This window comes from Leptopilina heterotoma, unplaced genomic scaffold, assembly GCF_015476425.1.
Source record: "Leptopilina heterotoma isolate Lh14 unplaced genomic scaffold, ASM1547642v1 Lhet_243, whole genome shotgun sequence".
NCBI classification, from domain to species: domain Eukaryota; kingdom Metazoa; phylum Arthropoda; class Insecta; order Hymenoptera; family Figitidae; genus Leptopilina; species Leptopilina heterotoma.
Window position 1 is genome coordinate 251224 of NW_025110958.1, and position 24953 is coordinate 276176.

At 29.3% G+C, this 24953-nt stretch overlaps 2 protein-coding genes across 2 annotated transcripts; one reads left to right on the top strand and one right to left on the bottom strand.

The window, feature by feature from the left end:
* The first annotated feature begins 13787 nt into the window (after positions 1-13787).
* On the top strand, positions 13788-18788 carry LOC122503095. Its single transcript, XM_043613522.1, has 3 exons — positions 13788-14035; positions 17213-17550; positions 18757-18788. Exons 1-3 carry the CDS (start codon positions 13788-13790, stop codon positions 18786-18788), a joined length of 618 nt encoding a protein of 205 aa, XP_043469457.1.
* A 58-nt stretch (positions 18789-18846) lies between these two features.
* Positions 18847-22527, bottom strand: LOC122503096. Its single transcript, XM_043613523.1, has 2 exons — positions 22329-22527; positions 18847-19061 (listed from the first exon to the last, which is right to left on the bottom strand). Exons 1-2 carry the CDS (start codon positions 22525-22527, stop codon positions 18847-18849), a joined length of 414 nt encoding a protein of 137 aa, XP_043469458.1.
* Positions 22528-24953: the final 2426 nt, after the last annotated feature.

Genomic DNA, 24953 nt, shown 5'->3' on the forward strand with positions numbered 1-24953 from the left:
ATTGGATCAGGTGGGATGATATGGAGAATGCTTTTAATAATCGAATTAGAACAGGTTTGATAATAAATTTAAAACATAAAAATTTAGATTGTTTTTTAGTGATGCAAAAAACATAATTATTTCTAAAATTAAAAGAATTTTCAAAAGAATGGGGAATTTAAAAGTTAATTTCGTTTTTGCAGCAAATTATACTGTTCTAGAAAATGGTAGGGATATCGATGATGTCAAATTTTTTAATACAAAAAATTCAAAAATTCTCGAATCAACAAATTTTGATAAATGGTTTAAAATTGAAGTTAGAGAAAAACTTATGGTGTAAATTGATGATTTTCAACAGAAAGAGTCAGGGTGATCTTTGAAGAAAATTATAAATTTGAGCGTGAATATTAACAAATACGTCCCTTTTTCGACAGGATTGTCAACGTTTATACAAATGCCACAATTTATATTCAATAAAAAAGCCGTTATTAATGTTAAAAATAACGATGAATTTTGTTTTTTATGGTCCATTATTGCCCAACGATATCCAGCAAAAAGTAATGTTTATTGCACTAGTTCATACCCACACTTCAAAGATACAGATTTATAAATAGATAATATAAACTTTCCTATTTCTCTCAATGATATTTCAAAATTTTAAAAATTAAACAAGTTAACTATTAACGTTTATGGAATTGATAAAATTGATAAAAAGAAGGATATTGTACCACTTTATTTAAATGAAAATAAATCAGATGAACTAACGTATCATTTATTAATGATTGAAAATAATGAAATTGAAATAGATGATGATGATGATGATGATGATGATGATGATGATGATGATGATGATGATGATGATGATGATATTTCTCTATACAAGAGAATTTATCATTTTGCATTGATCAACAATTTATCTCGCTTAGTTAGTTCACAGGTTACAAAAATAGCCATAGGTTATGGTTTTGTAATAGGTGTTTATGTCATTTTAAATATGAGCACTCTTTTAATAAGCATACACCTGATTGTGAAAAATTAAACAAGTGTAGAGTTATTGTTCAAAAAAAGGATGATAATATTTTAAAATTAAAAAATTACAAATATAAAGAACATGCTCCATTTGTTATAACTGCTGACACTGAAAGTCTCTTAGAACCAGTAACAAATACACACACTAATACAGCTCCATTTGTAAAGCATATTCCGACAAGTGTGGCTTTTTATTTACATTGCAACTTTGATGAATCACTCTCTGAATTCAAAATATATCGAGGATCGGATTGTATAAAATGGTTTATGAACAAATTAAAGCAATTTTCTGTAAAAGTAAATTCTTATTTTACAAATATTATTCTAATGGAAAATTTAACTTTTTCACAACAAATGCACTTTAATACAGCAAAAATTTGTCATATTTGTGAAAAAACTTTTGAAAAAGATGACATTAAGCATCATGATCATTGTCATTTTACAGGAAAATATAGTGGTCCTGCCCATCAGAGTTGTAATGTAAACTATAAAGATTCACAAATTATTCCAATAATATTTCATAACTTGTCTGGATATGATGCACATTTTATTCTAAAAGAACTTGCAATATGTTTTGAAGGTGGAATTAAATTGTTACCAATTAATAAAGAAAAATACATTTCTTTTCAAAGGATGTAGAAAATACTAAAATAAAATTTAGATTTCTTGACTCATTCAGATTTATGCCTAGTAGTTTGGAGAAATTATCTTCATACCTTGAAAATGATAAGAAAGAAATCACAAAAAATATTGCAGTAATATCAATGAATTTAATTTATTGACAAGAAAGGGGGTCTTTCCTTATAAATATGTTAATAGTTGGCAAAAATTAGAATATTGGCAGTTACCGGATAAAGAAACGTTTTATTCTAAATTAAATGACTCATATTTCTGAAGAGAATTACAATCATGCTTGTAAAGTATGGGAAATATTTAATTTGAAAACATTAGGTGAATACTCTGACTTATATTTAAAGACCGATGTTTTACTTCTAGCTGACATTTTAGAAAATTTTCGAAAAACATGTTTATTAACATATAAGTTAGATCCACTTCATTATTATACTTCACCAGGTCTGGCATTCGATGCAATGCTCAAGTATACCAACATTGAACTTGATTTACTAACTGATATAAAAATGTTACTTTTCATTGAAAGAGGTATTAGGGGTGGAGTATCTCAATGCTCAAAAAGATATGCGAAAGCTAATAACAGATTTATGGAAAAAGACTTTAATCCCTTTGAACCGGAGTCTTATATCAAGTATTTTGATATAAAAAATCAATATGGTGCTTCGATGAGCGAATATTTACCATATAAAGACTTTGAATGGTTCCAAGAATATAATAATGACTTTTACTCAAATATTCCAGATGAATCTCAAGAAGGATATATTCTTGAGGTAGATCTAGAATATCCCATTAAACTTCATGATATACATAAAGATTTTCCTTTATGTCCTGAGCATTATATACCTCCACTTCCAATATGCACATTACCAAAATTAATTCCAAACTTATTGTAAAAAAATACATAGTTCATTATAGAAATTTGAAGCAATATTTATCATTGGGAATGAAATTAACTCAAATACATAGAGTTTTGAAATTTCAACAAAAACCATGGTTAAAGCCATATATTGATTTGAATACAGAATGTAGAAAAAAGTCATGCAATGAATTTGATAAAAATTTCTATAAATTAATGAATAATTCTGTATTTGGGAAAACTATAGAAAATATTAGAAAACACAGAGATGTAAAATTAGTAACAAAATGGGAAGGAAGATATTGTGCAAAAAATTTAATCGTTCAACCAAATTTCCATAGCTGTATTGTATTCGATAAAGATATGGTTATCATTGAAATGAATAAAACAAAAGTTACGTTCAATAAACCAATTTACACAGGATTCACAATTTTAGATATTTCAAAAATTATAATATACGACTTTCATTATAATTATATTAAAAAGACTTTTAATGATAATGCAAAATTACTGTATACTGATACTGATAGTCTTATTTATTATTTCACAGTACCAAATATCTATGATTATATAAGACGAGATTTACATAAATTTGACACATCTGATTATCCTGAGAACAATATTTATAATATTCCTCTTGTAAATAAAAAGTTCTAGGTCTTATGAAAGATGAAAATAATGGTAAAATTGTAGCTGAATTTATAGGTTTGAGATCAAAATTGTATGCTTTTAAATTATGGGGTGATAATAAAGAGGTTTAAAAAAAGCAAAAGGTGTAAAATTTTCAACATTAAAAAGAATAGAGTTTGATGATTATAAGCACACTCTCGAAAAATCTGAAAACTTGATCCAAAAACAGTACTTTATTGAAAGTAGAAAACATGATGTTTACACTTTTAAACAAAGTAAAGTTGTTCTCAACTGGCAAGATTATAAACGAGTCTTGCTGCCAGGAAAAACAGACACCCTTCCTTGGGGTTATAATGCACCATGATGGAAAATTGTCCAAGTCATAAAAAGTGTGAGTATTTTCTTCTTTAATTTATTATATATACATATTAATATCCAAAGTTAAGTAAGACAAAAGTGTTGATTTCAAGATATGCTTATACTTTAAGAATAAAGAATTGTCTCTTCTAGCTGTTCAGCTGATAAGAAATGGGATAGATTTCAACAATTCAGCAGACCAACGTCAAAGGTTTTATATAAAAATTTTTCTACATATTTCATGAAGACTGGTAAAAAGGGAGGATAGTAGACTAAACAATTTACATGAAGACAATGTTGAAGAAGAGATTTCTTTCAGTTTTATGTCACTTCTTATTGAGGCAAGTAAAGTTTGCTTAAATAAATAATTAGGTATCCTTATAGAAAAAAATTATTGTTTCATCAAGATTTGTATAAAAATATTATAAAACTATTTTCAAATCTTGCTGTGCAAGAACATTTTTTTTATTACAGTGTATTGTGAAAAATAGTTCAATTTTGATTATTTAATTTGTTTGCAGTTAAAAGAAAATGTCAACTCTAGTTTACAACCAAGTCCAGCCTACAATTGTGATTCCGAGTGAGTGGTGCAGTACCTTCCGACATAAAGAACTTTTGGAAACAGTTAATAAAACTATCGAATATTTTGTGGAACTTTATTTGGAAATTAATGCAGAACCGGACGTATCTTTGAAAATTGGTGAAGTTACAGCAAAACTTAATTTAGTAAATGGTGAATTTTGTTTCGTTCGATCTGGCTTTCCCAGATATTATAAGATACAAAGTGCTATATCTGTACCGGCAGAATGGTTCATTAATTATGACTTAGATTTTCTTTTGCCTGTATTAAATTTTTCTGTTGACCAATTTATTGAAAAATATATGACTTTGAATATTATGAGCCAAAAATTATATTAAAAATTGATAATGTTTTTTGCACATTAACAACAATAAATAATAATTATGTGTTTACAAAAACCGAAGCCTAGAGTTTAGAAAATTAGTTGTCTTAGAAATGTGTTGAAGAAAGTTGTGCATAAATATATTTTTATATTAATGAATATATTTTTTGAATTATTAAACCTTGATCCTTAAAATATTAGTACAGAATTTAATTAAAAAAATTAATTCTTGAATTTCTTATCTCTTCGAAATGAAACATTTAACCTTGAATTAAACATAGGAAATAATGTAATTTAATATTATATATATACAGTTCTGTTATGTAACAATTGAAAATGTTAATTTTAAATTATAACTGTGATCTAATTGTTACAGTTATGTAACCTAATTGGAACAGTTTTGTAACCTAATTGTTACAATTACGTGATCTAATTATTACAGTTATTTGATCTAATTGTTATAATTATGTGACCTAATTGTTACAATTATGTGATCTAATTCTTTTGTTATGTGACCTAATTCTTTTGTTATATTACAAAACTGTAACATTTGGGTCACATAATTGTAACAATTAGGTCACATAATTATAACAATTAGATCAAATAACTATAACAATTAGATCACATAATTATAACAATTAGATCAAATAACTAACAATTAGGTCACATAACTGAAACAATTAGATCACATATTTGTAACAATTAGGTTACAAAACTGTTACAATCAGGTTACATAACTATAAAATTTAGATTATATTTATGCTATTTTAAATTAAATTAGAGTAATATAATTTTGTTTGCTTTATATATTTTATATTTAACTTATAATAAATAAATATAATATAAAATTTAGATTGCCTTTAAAAAATTTTTATCAACAATTTATCAAAGAAATTTAAATAATTTAAAAATGTAATAAATATTAATACTTCATATTAAGCATATTTAAAATTTTAAAAATAAATATTAATTCAACTAATTTAAATTTTTTTTACAATTTAATTATATTTAATATCTATATTAAATAAAATCCTCGCAAAAGCATATGATATACAAGTCTCATAGCAGGCTATATTTCTATATAGTACGCTCAGCTATCCTCGTCCGTCCCCCGCTTCCTCATATACTTTGGTCACCCCTTTTGCTGCACTTACGTCTTAAGATTGAGTTACTCATCATACTTTCCTCCCCCGCTTCATCAACACGTGCTCAGACCTCGGCCGCCCATCACTACTTCTACGCACCTACAAACTAAGAAATGAATCGAATAACGCTTGGAGATAGAAACGTTATTCATTTACTTATTTAATTTCTGTTTTCAGTTCCCAAATATTAAAATAAGGACTTTTTAACTATGAATAAAGTTTAAACTACTTTAAAGTAATTTTTTCTTTTTTTATAATAAATTAACATTTCAATCAAAATAATAGGGTTTTTATAAATAAATGATATAAGACTTTTTTTTTTTTTTTTGCTTAGGGAATTTTGGGAAATCTGCCTACAGATACCTTGGATTCCGCACTCCAAGGTTATGTGGGGTTGGTGTGATAAAACAAAAGGAAATATAAAAAAAAATAAAATAAATATATAAAATAGAATATTTAATAAACTGGCGACCTACTGCCAGCCCGACCCACTAAAACCCGTAACCCTTTTTCTTGGAGCCCTTTACCCTCCCTCGGAACTGTCGTAAGACTTGAGCCTTCGAGGGTGGCGCTCCAACTCTGTCGCCAATGCGACTTTCTGCTTTTTTCTGCGGTTATCCTGCGTCTTTAGTTAAAAATTTAAAACTATTTAAATAAATAAAATAAATAATTAAAAATTATTCGATCCTTTTAATATTCTTTATTTACTTTTAGTCCTTGCGAGAGTCTTCTTCGCCTCCTCAAGGGCCGTCCTGAAGACTTCGCATCCTCCACTTCCTGCAATATGGGTGGTTGACACCTTATTGCCAATCTTTTCCTTGCACAAAAAGCAACTTGAGTTGTTTTTACAGTTGGAGAACCTGTGACCGGCCTCACCGCACTTAAAGCACGCAGCCGATCTGTCCTCCTTCTGGCATTTGGCTCCAATATGGCCGTATCCCAGGCATCGATGACTCCGGACTACTATTACTCTTCTTTTTATTGGGCAACACATAAAACTAATTTTTACGTGTCCCAATTTCTCCAGCCTGTTCGCCTCTTCCAGGTTGGTGACTACAACCGCGAGCTTCATCCCTCGGCGGTTGGGTCCTAAGACCGTCACTCTCCTGTTTACTGGCTTATCCATTGCTTCAGACAACACTTGTTGCACCTCAGCTTCTTGGGTAAGGCAATCCAAATCACGGATCTCGAGTGTAACTCTTCGATCCAATGACTGCACCTTACCCATGCTACCAACCGCCTTGGTGACCTCAGCGGTGAAAGCGTCCTTATCGGAGTCTCCTCTGAACTTAATCAGAAGGTCCCCCTTGTTTGTAGCTTTTGCTGCTACTATTCTCGTATGGCTGTCCTCTGGGTTGACCTCTTTGCGAAGCTTACCCAGAACGTCAGCATACGTCAATCCTTCACCGACTCGGATTAGAACTGTGGATCTTTTTGACCCAATTCTTTCCAATTGAGGAATCTTTGGATCTGGTACTTCCGTTTCCATTGGAGGAGCTTCCTCCTTCTTCCTCTTATCGGTTTTGGTTCGAGTCTCTTCTGGACTGTCACCCTCTCTCTTCCGTTTCTGAGCATCTCTTAAGACGCTTTTGAGATTACGCCTATAGAAACGCTCTCTCTCTTTCTTACGGTCCTTGCGGTTGCATTCCGCACCGCTCAGAACGCATGCCAAATCGACGTCCGACTCATCGGCCGCGGCATGCTTTGCCCTTGTCTCCTTTAGCAGGACGTCGATGACCTTGAGCCCCCACAATCCGCGCGCACTTGAGCATCGGTCCTGGGACCGATGGTGAGATTTCCCGTTTTCGGCCTGCTCACATGGGGTACCTTCTCAGAATTTTTTGAATTCATTTTTTCTTGCTGTTTGGTTGTCCTTTAGTTGAAAGACCCGCCACCACGACAAGGTCTACCGAACATATCCATGATGTCAATCATGTCTGGCAGTGGATATGAATCCACTTCTCCCAGCACATCGAAGACATCGATGATGTTCGGCAGTGGACAACCAGCGGCGGAGATATAAGACTATTTTAAATTTTATTTTTATTATTAAAAATAAGAATACAATTTTTTTACATTTTTCTTTTTAAGAAAACTTATTGCTAGAGTTTTTAGACAACCACTCTGATAATAGTTTTACATTTCGCTCCGCACATTGAATTAAATCTATATAAATTATTTTGCGATGATTATAACATGGTTTAATATTATTTGCATCATGTTTTAGTGTTTAAAGCGATGAACAGTTTATATCTATCATATCTATAACTACAGTAGATGGCTTAAGAAAGCTTTTAAACCACTTTTTTTCTGAACCCTTAACATAAATTAGAGTTGCATTTTTAAAAACAGTCTCTAATATAATGGTAAGTAATGTATATGGAATATCACCAGTTGACCAATTTATACAATGTAAATTATTTTCCAACCACCTATTCATTCTTTTGTAATGTGGTGAAATACAGTTCCAATCACATGGAGGATGAAAAATGAATTTGTATGGTTGTGAACAATTTTTTCAAGCGGTAAAATAGCTAATTCTATTTATATCTAATTCTATATCTATCATGTAAGCCAATAAGCTGCTGTTTAGTCAGGTAAATTTTCCTTTGCTTCAAATTCAAGACGAATGTCAACAGGGCCGTATTTTATTGACTCATTTTGTCTTGAACAATCAATTACTATAAGTGGAGCATATTCAAGAAACTCATTTTTTGACAAATATGGTTGCTGTTCCGTATTGTAATAGCTCGCTTGGAAATTGGTATACATATCATAAAGAATTGCATAGTGTCGATTATCAAAATCTAAATTTAAATTTCCATATGGATAACTTTGGTTGTTTAAAAATAATTTAACATTTGTAATTTGACAATGATCAAAATGACTAGCATTTCTATTATTAACATTTTTTCGATTTGTCTGAAAACCTAAAATTTTGAAACGAGGTTTTTCCAACTGTGTTGATGTTTTAACTGTTCACACACGATTGGCTGTCTGTGGTAGTAAAGGATATTCATAGAGTTCCCACGTTCGAAAGCTAATTGGAATAAGTGGGTCTTTCTCAATATATTTTAGTAATTTGAATTTACGTGAATCAGACAAGCGAACATTAGGAAATAACCATTCAATTTTATTAATGGATACTCTAATTTGTTCTTCACCTGTCTGCAGAATCGCATTCACATCACTTCTTGCTAAAAAATTAATTAAAAAAAAATTAATTAAAATTAATTTTTTTATTTATTAATAATTAATTAATTCATGCCTTGCATTAACAATAATTTTTTGGTAGTCCTCAGCAAAGCCAAATAGAATATTAAATGGTATTGAAATATCAAAATTTTCAAAGTTATCAACAAGAACAGTATTTGCGTTACAAGTCGAAAACCAACCAGCGTTTTCTAAAAATTTACTTTGATCTCCATAGACTGAAACGTAATTTTTTATGAGAGTTGTAAGACCAACATTTTTAGTTTTATCAATTTCGATAGCGTTAAGTTCATAACGAGCTTCTATAAACAGATGACAGATGGCATTGTTGAAAAATCTAGTATGTATAACAGGTAATCCGTTTTCTTTTACTAATTTTCCTTGAATATGCAAAAAACTTTTGCTTGGCAACACACAATGATCCTGATTTTGTACAGCTATTCTAATTTCATCACTGTTATTAAATGTTGCTGAGGCATATGGTAGATGAGCATGAATCTCATAGTGAGCAATAGATTCATTGTAGACAATTGGATTTGCAATATTTAACACATCTTCATCTTCCATTTTCTTTGACAAATAGTACACTTTTTAAAGAGAAAAAACTACAAAACAGATGCAAACAACTTTTACTCTTGTTATCTTCTTCTTTGTTTCTTCTCGATTACTTTCAGGCCCAAATTCTTCAATAGTTGAATGTTTTAAGGTGTTAGCCTCTTGGTCGTAGTTTCGTAACTGACTCTTTTTCCACATTCTGGCTTTTTATAAGCGTAACCTATTCTTTGATTGAAGTCAATACCCTTTTATATTGATTTGATATGCAATCTAATGGTAATCGTTTCACTTTGAAAATTTACAAGATTTCCGTCTTGATCAACAATTCTTAATTGAATTTGATCAATGCTCTTGACTGCGATAGGCAAGTAAATGACATGAGAAGGTACTTCCACTATTTTATATCCTGGTGGAGCAGATGGAAAAAATTCATGAATTGTGTGAACCTTTTGATTATTTATATATGCACCGGTTGTAATATTACATTCAACACGTAATGCATTAACTTTTATAATAGACACTGGTAAATTTGATTGGACAAATTAATCAGTTTCAAGAATTTGAGGTTTAAATCCTAATAAGTAAGCTATTGAATCAATTTTTTGAAAATTAATTTCACGATTGCACAAAATCTCACTACGTAAGGTATTGTTATTTGGTTTAATATAAATTTCAATTCCTTTGGGTTTTAAAACACTTTGTAAATAGCGATGTATATCACCAATTTCATAGCTACCAGTTGGTATAGTTATTTCTTCTTGATCAACATAAAACTTATTGTGTCCAATATCTATATTTGCAATTGAATTAAATGTAAGAAATTCAACAAGACCAAGTACATAAATTTATTTAAAAGAAATTTTAAACACAAATGACCACACACAAAGGTATTAAAATTTTGATAACTTTTGTGATTGTATTTAATAATTTTAACACCGAAATAATTAACAAGATCCGTAGATGGTTGAAAATTACCAAAACTATCAAAATATACAATATTATTGTTCATCTTTCTATAAGCTACCCAATGAGTACCAGCATTATAATTACTATCTAAATTTACTATAGCTGATTCAAATTTATAAGGTCCTAAAACTGGTAATTCATCACGCATAAAAATACCACGAAAGTGTGGAATTTTTACGATTTTAGCGTATTTCAGTATATCATAATTAGTTAACGCTCGTTTTGGTAATTTTACAATTTTTTTCCTTTTTTCAACAGCACATGCTAATCCTAATCTTTGTTTATATGGCTTAAGATAGAGACCTTTTCCTACAGCTAGAGATTCCATGGCTCTGTTATGACGTTGACTTTCTTCCAGTTGATTTTTAGCTGCTCTTGCATCATTAACTGCTTTTGCTATTCCAGCTGCTCCACCAGAAGAGCCCCTATTGCACTAAGGCCAGCAAAGAGTGGTATAAGAAATGGTAAAAAACCACTAATTTTTTTCGGTATGGGTAAAATTCGAGGTTGTTTTACTTTGCATTTTCCACCTGCTACTTTCACAGCTATACGTGCACCTTTTAGAGCTGACTTTATAGCAGAAGATGTATCATTGCTAGGTGTGATAAATTTTTTTGCCGCTAAAACAATATTTCTTAATGGAAATGTGGCCTTTCTGTTTTTTTTCTTTTTCATTTTCGATTTAAGACCCATTCCTAATTTAGTTTTTATTTTCATTGCGTTAGTAACTGCCCAAGCTGCAGCTTTTTCACTAAGTTTTGCGTCACTAGCACGTACACGATTCCAAGCTTTTTCCGCGAGTATCTTATCTGCAACGTGTCTATTTTTAAGGTTATCTTTATTTTGAGAATGCGCAATATCGTGTTCTCTACAAGCTTGATCAAGAGGATTAATTCCAGGATCACAACGTGCCAATCGTTTTGCTAAGTTTGTTCCAGGTCCACAGTATTGATAACCAGGTATGTGTAATTCAACAGGTAACTTGTTGATAATTTGATTTAAGAGACCTCTACCACGTTTGATAGATTTTTTAGAACTGATAGCTTCTTTCTTGACAAGCATACTTTTATATTTATACACAAAGTATCTTTTTAAGACTGATGTAAAAATGTATAAAAGCCGTGTATTTATACTTTCTTAACCAGTTTACTCTAAATATTTAACCTTTCTGAATTGCACAAAATTCTATAAATAAACAGACCTACAAAATAATCTAAAAAAGTCTTGCATTTTTACTTTTCAACCTCAGTGTGAATCAAAAGATGGAGTTCAATAAACAATCAACAGAATTACCTGTGTTAGATTTTGATACAGTAACACAACAAAAATCTAACAAAAAACGTTATATAAATCTGTTACCTAATACGGTAAGAGCAATTTTTTGTGGTCCATCAAACTGTGGCAAAACAAATGCCTTACTTGCTCTACTAATACATCCAAATGGACTACGTTTTGAAAATGTCTACATTTTCTCAAAATCATTAAGTCAACCAAAATATAAATTTTTGGAGAAAACTCTTGACTTAGTGGATAGTATTGAATATTTTCCATTTCAAGAGCATGAAGAGGTTATTGATCCAAACAAAGCAAAACCAAATTCTACAATTGTCTTTGATGATGTAGCCTGCGATAAGCAAAATAGAATTCGAGAATTTTTTTCAATGGGTCGTCATAGACTTATTGATTGTTTTTATTTATGTCAAACGTATACACGGATTCCAAAGCATTTATTTCGAGATAATGTAAATTTTTTGATAATTTTCAGACAGGATGACTTAAACCTTAAACACATATATAACGATCATGTTAATACAGATATGATATATTCAAAATTTAAAGAATTATGTTCTTCTTGTTGGAATAGTGACAAATACGGTTTCGTTGTTCTTGACAAAGATAGTGACCTTAATCATGGTAGATACAGAAAAGGGTTTAATTATTTTATAAAAGTTGCTGAAGCTCAAAATGATTTCCACTGAGCCTCTAAGATTAGTTATGGTTTATACTTGGTTCAATTAAGATGTCATCTTCAAGAACTGAACAAATTCAAAAACAAAAAGATATTGCGTTGAATTTGGCAAAAGCCAGTGATAAAGAAAAAATAAATAAATAAATAAATAAATAAATGATAAAGATAAAGAAAACTTTGAACAAACGTTAGGTGATACTTTCAAACCCATTATTAATCCTTTAGAAAAACTTGTTAGTGATTTTCAAATACTTAAAAAAGATAGTAATAAAACAAGAATGTTAAAACTGATAAACTGGAAAAATTTAAGACATATAGTGATAAAAATGATGGTGATGATAATAATGATGATGATGATGATGATGATGATGATGATGATGATGATGATGATGATGATGATTATGATGATACTGATAATAATAATAATGGTGATGATGACAATATAAATGAAGAATCCTTCAAATCAGTGGATTATGAAGAGGAAGAATCACATTCTTCTTTTTTACCATCATTAGATAACGAAACAAAAGTGTATCTTAAAATTGTTAAATACAAATAGTAAAGAAATCGATAATATATGTGGTGTACGAAAATTAGCTAATAGCAAATTTAAGTTTGGTAATTCTCCAACAAGTTTTAATGAAAACTATATAAATGTGGCAAATTCAACGTTTTCTAGTAGTAAAGGATTACTTGAACTGCTCTTTAAAAAAATTCCAGATGAATCTTTGATCTATGCTAAAGATCTGGAAAATTTAAAAAAAATACTTGTTTTGACAAACGCACATAAAAAGAAATATAATGCTAATAGTGAAATTTGTCAAAGTAAATCGTTTAAATTTAAACGATTCATATGCAAATTATTTTCACCTACAATAAACAATGATAATAAAAAAAAAATTTTTCTCGTGGAGGTGCTTTACCTGAGTTTATGCTTGCTAAACAAAAAAATCAAATGGACTATATATATTGGGATGATCCAAATGAATTAGTGGACAGACTACGTTTACTATTAGCGTCTCAAACAGCAGGAAATCCAAGCCACACAAACAAAATTTTATCAATCATTGAAGAATTACGAGAAGCAAACATTATTTATTAATTTTGATTACTTTAAAAACCGATCAGTTGAATAATGTCTCTCGACGTATTTGGACGTTCTTTTAAAAAAATTGAGAATTATACTCGTGGGCCTCCTGGAGTTGGCTTTAAATTTACAGAAGAAGGACATTTTAATGTTGAAAATGAAAAATTGTGTAATGTTGCAGAAGCTTTAAATGGAGGTGATGCAACTAACTTGAGCCTTGTGAAAAAAATCGTGAACACTGAAGTCAACGATTTGTATGAAATATTAGGATCAATGAGATCTGATATACTTAACAATAATATAAAAATAACAAAGCTAGAAGATTCTATAAACAAATATTTACAGAATCTAAAAATATGTATTGAGAGAAATATAGAGTGGTTGGCGCTTAATAAAGAGATCCTTTCTCAGTTAGACAAACTACTAAGTGCACTTGAATAAAATAAAAAAATTTTGATTGTAAAATATGAATAAAGAAAAGCAAGCTCTAGTTAGAGAATTACATAAACCAGATAGAAGAAATTATGCTAGGCGAAAAGTTGACATACGAGCTATGGATGACACTTGGAAAGCCGACCTCGTGGATATGCTAACATATGCAAAGAAAAATAGAAACTACAAATACATCTTAACGATCATTGATAATTTTTCTAAGCTCGCCTGGGCTGTTCCTGTGAAGAATAAATCTGGTGAAAATATTTCAACTACAATGAAGTCAGTGCTGGACCAAGGTCGGGTGCCGAAAAACCTACATGTGGATCTAGGAAAAGAATTCTACAATATTAATTTTAAAAATCTCATGAAACAGTATAAAATAAATATGTATTCTACATTTAGTAACTTAAAAGCTTCGATTTGTGAACGCTTTAATCGTACCTTTAACCCTCCTGCGCATAAAGACGACTATAGTCGTCCAAACAAAGTTGTTTCCGTATGCACAAGGACGACTATAGTCGTCCAAACATTTTGGTTAATAACTTTTAAACAAATTATTCTAAATACATTTACTAAGTTGCAACTTAAAGCTTAAGACTCACAGATTGTCATACAATTCTTCAGAAGTTCATATTTATAAAATATTTGATAATAAATAATGAACAATGTTAGTGTAAAAATTAGAAAAAATAAGCTTAAATCATTAATTCTAAAAGTGGACAAATAAAAAAAAAGATTGGATTTTTACATAAATAAGTATATAATGGTGTTTCGGATCGCTGGTGACATATATGAATTTTGAATTATAAAATTCAAAATGGCGGATCCAATATGGCGGACTAATTTTCAAAAAATTATTGAATTTTCTTGCAATTCGGTATATGGAGGTTTTTAGGGTCGCTGATTACGAATCTAAAGTCAATTTTTAAAAATTCAAAATGGCGGATCCAATATGGCGGATTAATTTTCAAAAAAATATTTAATTTTTTTGCAATTCGGTATATGGGGGTTTTTAGGGTCGCTGATTACGAATCTGAAGTTCATTTTTAAAAATTCAAAATGGCGGATCCAATATGGCGGCCAAATTTTCAAAAAGTTATTGAATTTTCTTGCAATTCGGTATATGGGGGTTTTTATGGTCGCTGATTACGAATCTGAAGTTCATTTTTAAAAATTCAAAATGGCGGATCCAATATGGCGGCCAAATTTTCAAAAAGTTATTGAATTTTCTTGCAATTCGGTATATGGGGGTTTTTAGGGTCGCTGATTACGAATCTAGAGTCCATTTTTAAAAATTCAAAATGGCGGATCCAATATGGCGGACTAATTTTCAAAAAAATATTTAATTTTTTTGCAATTCGGTATATGGGGGTTTTTAGGGTCGCTGATTACGAATCTGAAGTTCGTTTTTAAAAATTCAAAATTTCAGATCTAATATAGCTGTTTAATTTTGAAATAATTGTTTAATTTTTCTTTAAATTGGAATCTGCAGTTGCTAAATTCCCACTTTATTACCAGTGAAATTTTACTGATTAAAATTTAGAAAGTGCATTTGGAGTTCTATCTAAAACTGCATGATTTAAATTCTATTGATTTTCAAGAACTAACTTTTCAGAATTTCATTCCGTGAAAGTTTACTTTAATTCTGTAGAAGTTATTCAAATTTTGGTCGTTTCAATAAAATATTTAGATAAACTAGTTCAAAATATTATTAAAAAATTGTTAATATAAATTATTATTGTTATTTACTAGCTTTTTCCATAATGCACATGGATGATACAGTTTTTACCTAATTTTATAATTAGATGAGGTTTATAAGAACACCGATAGATAAAAGGAATAAAATTATTGATTAAACAATTTTTAAACAAATAACAAAAAGTAATTTGTTTAAGAAAATATTTAAATAAATTAATTTCTATTTGTTATCGGTATTTATAAAAATTTTAATAACTTTTAATATTTTGCACTCGCTGTAAACAAATTTGGTAAATAATAAGAATTATTTATTTAAAATTTTAAAAGTTAGTAAATACTAATAATTATTTGTCTAAAAATTGTTCGTACAATTTTATTCATATTTTTATTAGTAATTATATAAAGTACAATAAATTGCAAAATTTAGAAAAAAATGTATTATTCTAGGCTTACTATAAGCGAAGTTTGTAAATAACAATATAGTTAACCTTCACGCTACCAACTATTTTTGTTTGTTTTTTTGCCAAAAACGATTAAAATTCATCAAAGTTTTTCCATATAATTATCTGTTAATAAAATTAATGTATTTTAATAATGTTATTATGCATATTGCATTTGTTTAAACAATTTAATATTGCAAAATCATATAATTTTCAAATAAACAGAGAGATTATAGCAAATATTTGACAACTTTTTATGTTTTCTTAGCTTTATTTAGAATTAAATCAATAAATTAAAGACAATATTTACTGAAACCAGTCATAAGTTTTATTAAAAAATTGTAATATTTTAATCACATAAGGATTAGAAAATTGCAAAATTAGAAAAGACTGCAACTTTCAAGGTGCATTCTTTAAAAATTTGGTAAATAACAAAAATTGTTTAAATAATAATTCAATTTTCATTCTTTATCTGTAATTATATAGATTTCAGTAAATTGCAAAATAAGGAAAAAATTGCAACTTTCAAGGTGCATTCTGTAAAAAGTTGGTAAATAACAACAATAATTTGTTTAAAAATTGTGTAAATAATAATTCAATTTTTATTCTTTATCTGTAATTATATAGATTTTAGAAAATTGCACAATTAGGAAACAATTGCAACTTTCAAGGTGCATTCTGTAAAATGTTGGTAAATAACAACAATAATTTGTTTAAAAATTTTTTAAATAATAATTCAATTTTTATTCCTTATTTGAAATTATATAGATTCTAGTAAATTGCAAAATTAGGAATAAATTGCAACTTTCAAGGTGCATTCTGTAAAAAGTTGGTAAATAACAACAATAATTTGTTTAAAAATTGTTTAAATAATAATTCAATTTTTATTCTTTATCTTTAATTATATAGATTTTAGTAAATTGCACAATTAGGAAACAATTGCAACTTTCAAGGTGCATCCTGTAAAATTTTGGTAAATAACAACAATAATTTGTTTAAAAATTGTTTAAATAATAATTCAATTTTTATTTAAAATTAAAAACGGACTTTAGATTCGTAATCAGCGACCCCAAAAACCCCCATATACCGAATTGCAAAAAATTAAACATTTTTTGGAAAATTAGTCCGCCATATTGGATCCGCCATTTTGAATTTTTAAAAACGGACTTCAGATTCGTAATCAGCGACTTAAAAGACCTCCGTATACCAAATTGCAGGAAAATCTATTGTTGTGAAAAATGTATGCATTTGGTAACTACTGTTCGGGTAAAAACTCATTCTCAGGAGGGTTAAAAAACAAAATGTGGATACAATTTAGTTTACAAGGCAGTTACAAATGGTTAGATATTTTGCAAGATTTACTTTTCTCGTACAATAACACTAAGCATCAAACCATTAAAATGAAGCCAAAAGATGTAAACAAAAATAATGAAAAGGCAATTTTATTTAATGTATATAAAACATTCGTTGTAAAATCTTCGAAAAAGAAACCGAAATTTGAAAAAGAAGATAAAGTTAGAATAAGTAAACTTAAACATATTTTTGAGAAAGGTTACACACCCAACTGGACAACAGAAATTTTTACAATTGATCGGGTAAACAATACTACACCAGTAACATACTTGCTCAGAGATTATCAAAATAGACCTTTAGCTGGTAATTTTTATGAAGAAGAAATTGCTAAGGTTAAAAATCCAGATATTTATTTAATTGAAAAAATATTTTAAAAAACGTCGTCATTGAATGTATATTAAATGGTTAGGTTTTGATAATTCTCATAATAGTTGGATAAATGAGGATATGTAACAAATTTTTTATTGAAATAAATAAATTCAAGAATTTTCATTAAAATATATTTATTGTTCAAATTTATTCTCCTTCAATATAATAATTCTAAGTTACTACATCATCATCTTTTTTCTATTTATATTTCATTATTATCATTTTGCCATATGATACATTTCTTGAAAATTACACATTGATATAATTATAATTATAAAATATATTTTGAATACAATAGATATGCACAATTACTTAATTTCATTCTTCTTTGCATCAATCATCATCTATTTTTCCTTGAAACAATAATATTTTTCCTTGAAAGAATAATTGGTCTTCTTCAATTTTTGGATAAACTTTGTGAAATCTACTGGACAGAATTGTTCTGAAACATATAACAGATATAGATTAAGTATATTATATATTAAGAAAATTTATACACAATAAGAAAACTAAGGAAATACTTACATTCTAATTTTCATGATATTTTGTTTGTATATTTTTGAATGTAAATTATAACTTCATTACAAATTTCCTTTGAATGAAAAGTCATAATCTCAGAAAATGGCTTTTCTATATTTACAGGAGATGGACATTCATTATTTAATAATACTTTTTCTAAGATTTTAAAATAATTTTTCTCAATAAATTTTTCCAAAGCCGTCAGTTGGTGTAGTTCAAATCGCTGATACACAATTTCTTCAATTGTTTTAATAACACTTAATTTAATATATTGCAAAGGTAAAAATTTTATTTCCCTTGCACTTTCTTTCACACAGCGATTTAGTTGCTTCAAAGCTTTAAAAGTTTCAAATTTCAGAGAAAATGAATGTATTAAATCTAATTCTTCTTCTTCTCGTGAATTTCTAATTAACACAAAGCGATGATTTAAATAGCTGACAAAATTCAGATGAAATGTATCACAGTTGATTTCATGAGGTTTAGATTTATTATCAAAAAATACCTCAATTTCTGAATAAAAAGTGGTGAACAATTTCCATTCTAGTACTGAGAATGAGACTGATGTTTGTGGGTGGCTGCTTATTAACTTAATTTTTATGGATAAATTGCTCTTTAATTCAGCTCCAATAATTACTTGTTTTGTAAACGATTAATTTAAGTTATATGTGGTTGATAGAAGTAGTTGATTACGAGGAAGATATGTCATTTTTATTATTCTGCTTTTGACACAAATTCAAAGTAATTATATTTTCCACCCAAAAATTTTAATTGTAATTCTCCTTTTTCTGCTGCTTGTTGTAAGTGAGTCAATGATTCATCATCAATTTTCAGAACCTTTACCATTCTTTGTGGTAAAAATACAACGTATTCACTATTGATTTCAGCCACAATTTTCAAGCCAAATTTTGTTGTCGTTTGCTTAATATCTGTAATATTATAATATTCATTAAGATTTAATTAACTCAATCTTTTGATAGGTAAAAAACTAGCAGCTCTGTTTAATTTCTTTAATTTTCCATCCATTTTCTTCACTTTCTTATCAACCACACTTTATTATTTAAAGCTGTTTATTCTTACACTGACAACAGTTTCTAGATTTTTTAACGCAAACACTCAGTTACAACTTCTCAGTACAGATCAACTAACGAAGACTTTATGGAAACTAGTAGCTAACTCTCACATTTTATACTCTTAAGCATCATTCTGTCTTTTTTAAATAATATATTTCTTCCTTCTTTATTTATATAGATAAGTTTGCAAAATTAAAATTAGATTTCTTAATAAAAATATATATATACCTATCTTTGTCTACCTTGGGGAATAATGAAGACACTAAATAACATATGTTCCTTTATATGTACACTTATGAATAATATAATGTGCTGACATGTATCATGTTACACTTCAGATGACTCCTCTCTGAAATGTACATGACTATTTTTATAATCTATGCAATAATTACTCATTACATTAACAGGTGAGGCTTCTACATTCGAGCAATTCCACGGGAAGTGATCTGAAGAATTTTCGATAATTTTAGCAATATTAATAATACTTACCGAATTTGTTCCCTTACATACATGGAATAAAAATGTATAAAAGTTTTTTCAAAATTTTCAAAATTTTTTGACTTACCGCTTACTCAAAATTTTGGTCGGTTTTTTAAAAAAGGCACATAACTTTTTTCTTTGTTAACCGATTAAGATAATTTTTTTTGGAAAATACTCATAATAAGAAGCACTTTAAAGAAAAAATAAAAAGAAAAAAAAAATTTTTTTTCCCGAAAAAATTTTTAAAAAATTTTTTGAATCAAAATTTTGAAAAAAATACCTCTTCGATTTGAAAATTTTTTTTTGTAGTTATTGTCTATAAAGTCAAGAATACTTCCTATAAATTTAATAATGGGACAACAGTAACTTTACGAGAAAAAAAAAATGTCCAGCGCGGCATGCCGGGACTCGTTCATGTATTCGCTTATGGAGGCGCAAGTTTCGTTCCAAATCACTCTACAAGTCACAATTTTTTGCCAAAACGATTTTTCTTTTTTTCTAAATCTTCGTAATTAAGTTTTTTATCGATCTCTCGAGCCCGGTTTTAAAATTTTGTTTTTTAACATTTTTTTAATAACAATAAATTTAAAAAAAAATCATAAAATCGTAAAATATATTTTTTTCAGCTTCAATCATTCAGAAAATTAATCAAAAAACCTATTAAAAGAATGTTTGAATGTTTCTGATGTATAACAAAAGTATACCAATTTATTAAATTGTTTAAACAATTAATTGTTATTTCTTTCCTAAACTGTACTGAAGGTTAGAAATTTCTAGTTTTTTCTCAATTGTTCAATTTTTCAGGACTAAAACATCTACATTTGAAAAAAACCAAATTATTTATTTCATTGTTCGAACAATTAATTGTTGTTACTTTTTCATAAAATATACTTAGGGTTTGAAAATTCTAGTTTTTTCTCAATTGTTACAATTTTTCATGAGTAAAACATCTACTGATGATAAAAAAAATTATTTATTATAAAACTGTTCAGCTAATTAATTGTTGCCATTTTTTCATAAATTGCACTTAGGGCTAAAGTTTCTAGTTTTTTCAAAGTACAATTCATTAAAAAATAAAAAACTATAAATTAAATAATAAATTTCTAGTTTTAAGTTCAGTAAATTGATAACATTACAAAAAATAAATTGTTTAAACAAAAAAAAATGCACAATTAAAAAAAACTAGAAGTTTCTAACCCTAAGTACAATTTAGGAAAGAAATAACAATTAATTGTTTAAACAATTTAATAAATTGGTATACTTTTGTTATACATCAGAAACATTTAAACATTCTTTTAATAGGTTTTTTGATTAATTTTCTGAATGATTGAAGCTGAAAAAAATATATTTTACGATTTTATGATTTTTTTAAAATTTATTGTTATTAAAAAAATGTTAAAAAACAAAATTTTAAAACCGGGCTCGAGAGATCGATAAAAAACTTAATTACGAAGATTTAGAAAAAAAGAAAAATCGTTTTGGCAAAAAATTGTGACTTGTAGAGTGATTTGGAACGAAACATGCGCCGCCATAAGCGAATACATGCACGAGTCCCGGCATGCCGCGCTGGAAATTTTATTTTTTTTCTCGTAAAGTTACTGTTGTCCCATAATTAAATTTATAGGAAGTATTCTTGACTTTATAGACAATAACTACAAAAAAAAAATTTTTAAATCGAAGAGGTATTTTTTTCAAAATTTTGATTCAAAAAATTTTTTTATGTGCCTTTTTTGAAAAACCGACCAAAATTTTGAGTAAGCGGTAACTCAAAAAATTTTGAAAATTTTGAAAAAACTTTTATACATTTTTATTCCATGTATATAAGGGATCAAATTCGGTAAGTATTATTAATATTGCTAAAATCATCGAAAATTCTTTAGATCACTTCCCGTGGAATTGCTCATTCTTATTACAATAGGCGGATAATTAATTTTCTATTAAATAATCAAACAATTTGTTTAAAACATTATAAACGCAAAAATTTATTCGAAAAAATTTTCTACTTACCGTAAAATCTTGAGATATAATGAAACTCTGTATGTTAACCTATACATCATAAATATACTTATTCGTTTCTCAGTTTTGAAAAAAATTTACAAATTTTTTTGAATAAGTTTTTTTTAAAAAGATTTTTAGAAGAAATTGCTCTTCTCTTTTTTTCTTTAGAAGTTTCTCGAATAGAATAGATTAAAACCATTTTTTTATTTCAAATGTCGGTAAATTTCGGTAAAGGAATCTGTATCTAGAACCGGCCCTGTATATCTACTAGGGCTAACATTAAAATTCTTTACAATATTTTCGTCGTCAGGTACATAATACGCAGGTTTAACATTTTTAATTGAAACTCGAAGTTTTTCTCCATTCACATCAATTTCGTACACTTTTTCAGACACACGACTAAGAACCTTGTGAGGTCCAGTATAGGGATGTTCAAGTGATTTTTTAGGGTCTTTCGTATACGGAGAAATACATGTGAACACGAATCGAGGTTTTTATACAAGAATACCTTTCTACTGTGTTTATGCGTGACAAGTGCAGGTTTAATTACGCGCATATTCTCTCTAAACTCCTCAAGAAAAAATTGATGGTCCGATGAGAGATCCTCGGGGAGAATAAACTCTCCAGGAAATCTTAAGGATTTACCATATAGGAATTCGGTCGGTAATGCGCCTGAGTCAAAAATATTATTTCTAAGACCCATTAAAACAGTGGAAAGAGATCGTACCCAATTCTTGTCAGAATGACACATAAGCGCGGATTTAAGAGTGCGCTGCCATCTTTCTATTATACCATTAGATTCCGGATGATAGGGTGTTGTTCTTATTCTATCGCAGCCGTTCATTCGTAATAGAGCAGCAAAAATTCGCGACTCTAACTGTCTCCCTTGGTCGGTCGTCACCGTTTCGGGGGTGCCGAATCGAGAAATCTATCCGTCAACGAAGGCTCTACAAATTGTTATAGCTTCTATGTTTTTAAGAGGAATGGCCTCGGGTTAGCGCGAAAACCTGTCTATCATAGTCAAAATATAAGAATATCCGTCACTATACGGGAGAGGACCGACTATATCTATATGTACATGGTTAAATCTACTCTCGGGCATAACGAAATGTGATGGGTTAATAATCGTATGTCTAATTACTTTTGACCTTTCGCAAGCCACACACGATCTACACCAATTTTTTATGTCGCTATGCATCTTTGGCCAGACGTAATTCTTTCGAATGATTCTGTCGGAAATCTTCGCGCTTGGATGAGCAGGATTATGGATGGTATCAAAAATTTGTTTTCGTAGAGATTGAGGGACAAAAGGACGCAAAATATCTCCCGTGATATCACAGACAATGTTGGTTTGATCAGGACCCCATTAAATGTTTTTCAATTTGAGAAAAAATTTTCGTTTTAAAGAATAGACTTCACTTCCTCATCTACTTCTTGAGCTCGAGCTAATTTAACGAGATTGTTATCAAAAACTAAATAGACAGAGTCAATACGAGAAAGAGAATCCGTTACTACATTGTCCTTTCCTGGAAGAAATTTAAACGAGGTGGTAAATTGAGAAATAAAATTTAGTTGTCTGATTTGTCTAGGTGACGATTTGTTTAATCTTTGCGAAAATGCATACGTGAGTGGCTTATGATTCGGAACAACCTTAAATTCCCTACCTTCGAGCATGTATCTAAAATATTTTAAAGATTTGAAAATAGCTGTAAGCTCCCTGTCGTATGTGCTGCAGTTACGTTAAGCTGCCGAGAAACTACGCGAAAAGAAACCAAGAGGTTTCCAACTGTTGTTTTGGAATTGTTCAACGGAAGCACCCATTCCGGTGACGGAAGCATCAGTTACTAAACGCAAAGGACCATTTTGGGAAGGATGTGCTAACAATACAGCGTTTTCTATATTTTTTCGAATATGATAAAATTCTTCCTTAGCTTGAGGATTCCATTCTACTTTTTGATTGTCATTTTTTGGATTGGTGAAGGAAGGCGTTAAGAGGGATCTGTGTTTGTGCGGCATGAGGTAAACATCTGCGATAAAAATTGGCGAGACCCAAAAAGCGACGCAATTCCACTACAACGACAGCTTTAGGGAAGTTCGAAATAGATTTAACCTTCTCTGGAACTGGTTTGATTCCCTCTTCATTTACTACATAACCCAAATACTCGAGTTCAGAAACAGCAAAACAACACTTACTAACATTTAGAAACAAAAAGAAGTCTCTCAACCTCTCGAACACTATGTCAAGATGCTTCTTATGCTCTTCTAAATCAATAGAAGCGATAAGAATGTCATCCCATGTCAATTAGGAATTTGAGTCCTGTTATTTTATCTCTAATTAAGAGATGTTTTAAACCGTTAGTTACATCGACCGTCTCCACTCGATGTGGTTGTATTAGTTTTCCGATTGAGATTCTTTTCGCACACGCGAATAAGAACGATTATGAGATCTAGAACGAGATTCAGAATAAACTGACAACGCTTCGACCTTTGCCATCAAAGCATCGATCGTTGAGCTGTAATTCAACTAACTTCAAACATAAATTCAACCTGAGCAAACCAGAGTCCGGGATCTGAACAAACAAAATCGGAAAGATTAGGCATTCGGTACGCGTTGACCATTATTTGATCTTGATTTATGCAATTCTGATTATCATTAATGTTATTATTTGTATTAGGATCCATAATGATTTCACCCCCGTTCCCATTTACTTGTGGGTCAGGCACCCCACCGCCCGAACCCTCACCGTTGTTAGTTGAAGTATTTACTTCGTCCATACTGACAGGCGTTCAGGAAAAAATATTGTAATTTTTTTAAAGAAAAAAATGTAATATAAGAAATTAAATTACTCGAACGTTCCCAATAAACGATTAAAACCTTGTCCTGCCGTGGCCACATTACCTGTTAATGCCACTACGTTAAAAATGGAAGGCATACAGTTTTCTTTATTTAATTCAAAGAGTTTTTGTAATTCTTTATCTGTGCTTGAAAGAATGACTCTTCCATTAAGAAAATTTGATATTTGGAAGCCAAGAATAGGACGTTTCTCTCAGTTTTCTATTAATTTTGAGGCACAAAAATATATAGGGGAGGATTAGTGGACTTCACTACCTTGTGTTGATTTGATAAAATTTATCATATTAAAACAGCTTAATGTTCACGGACCTGATGGCGTATTTTATTTACAGAAGTACTCTATTTTTGAGTCCAACATCATTAAAATTGTAAGTAACTTGTTTCCAGTTATTAACTAATACAATTTTTTATTTATT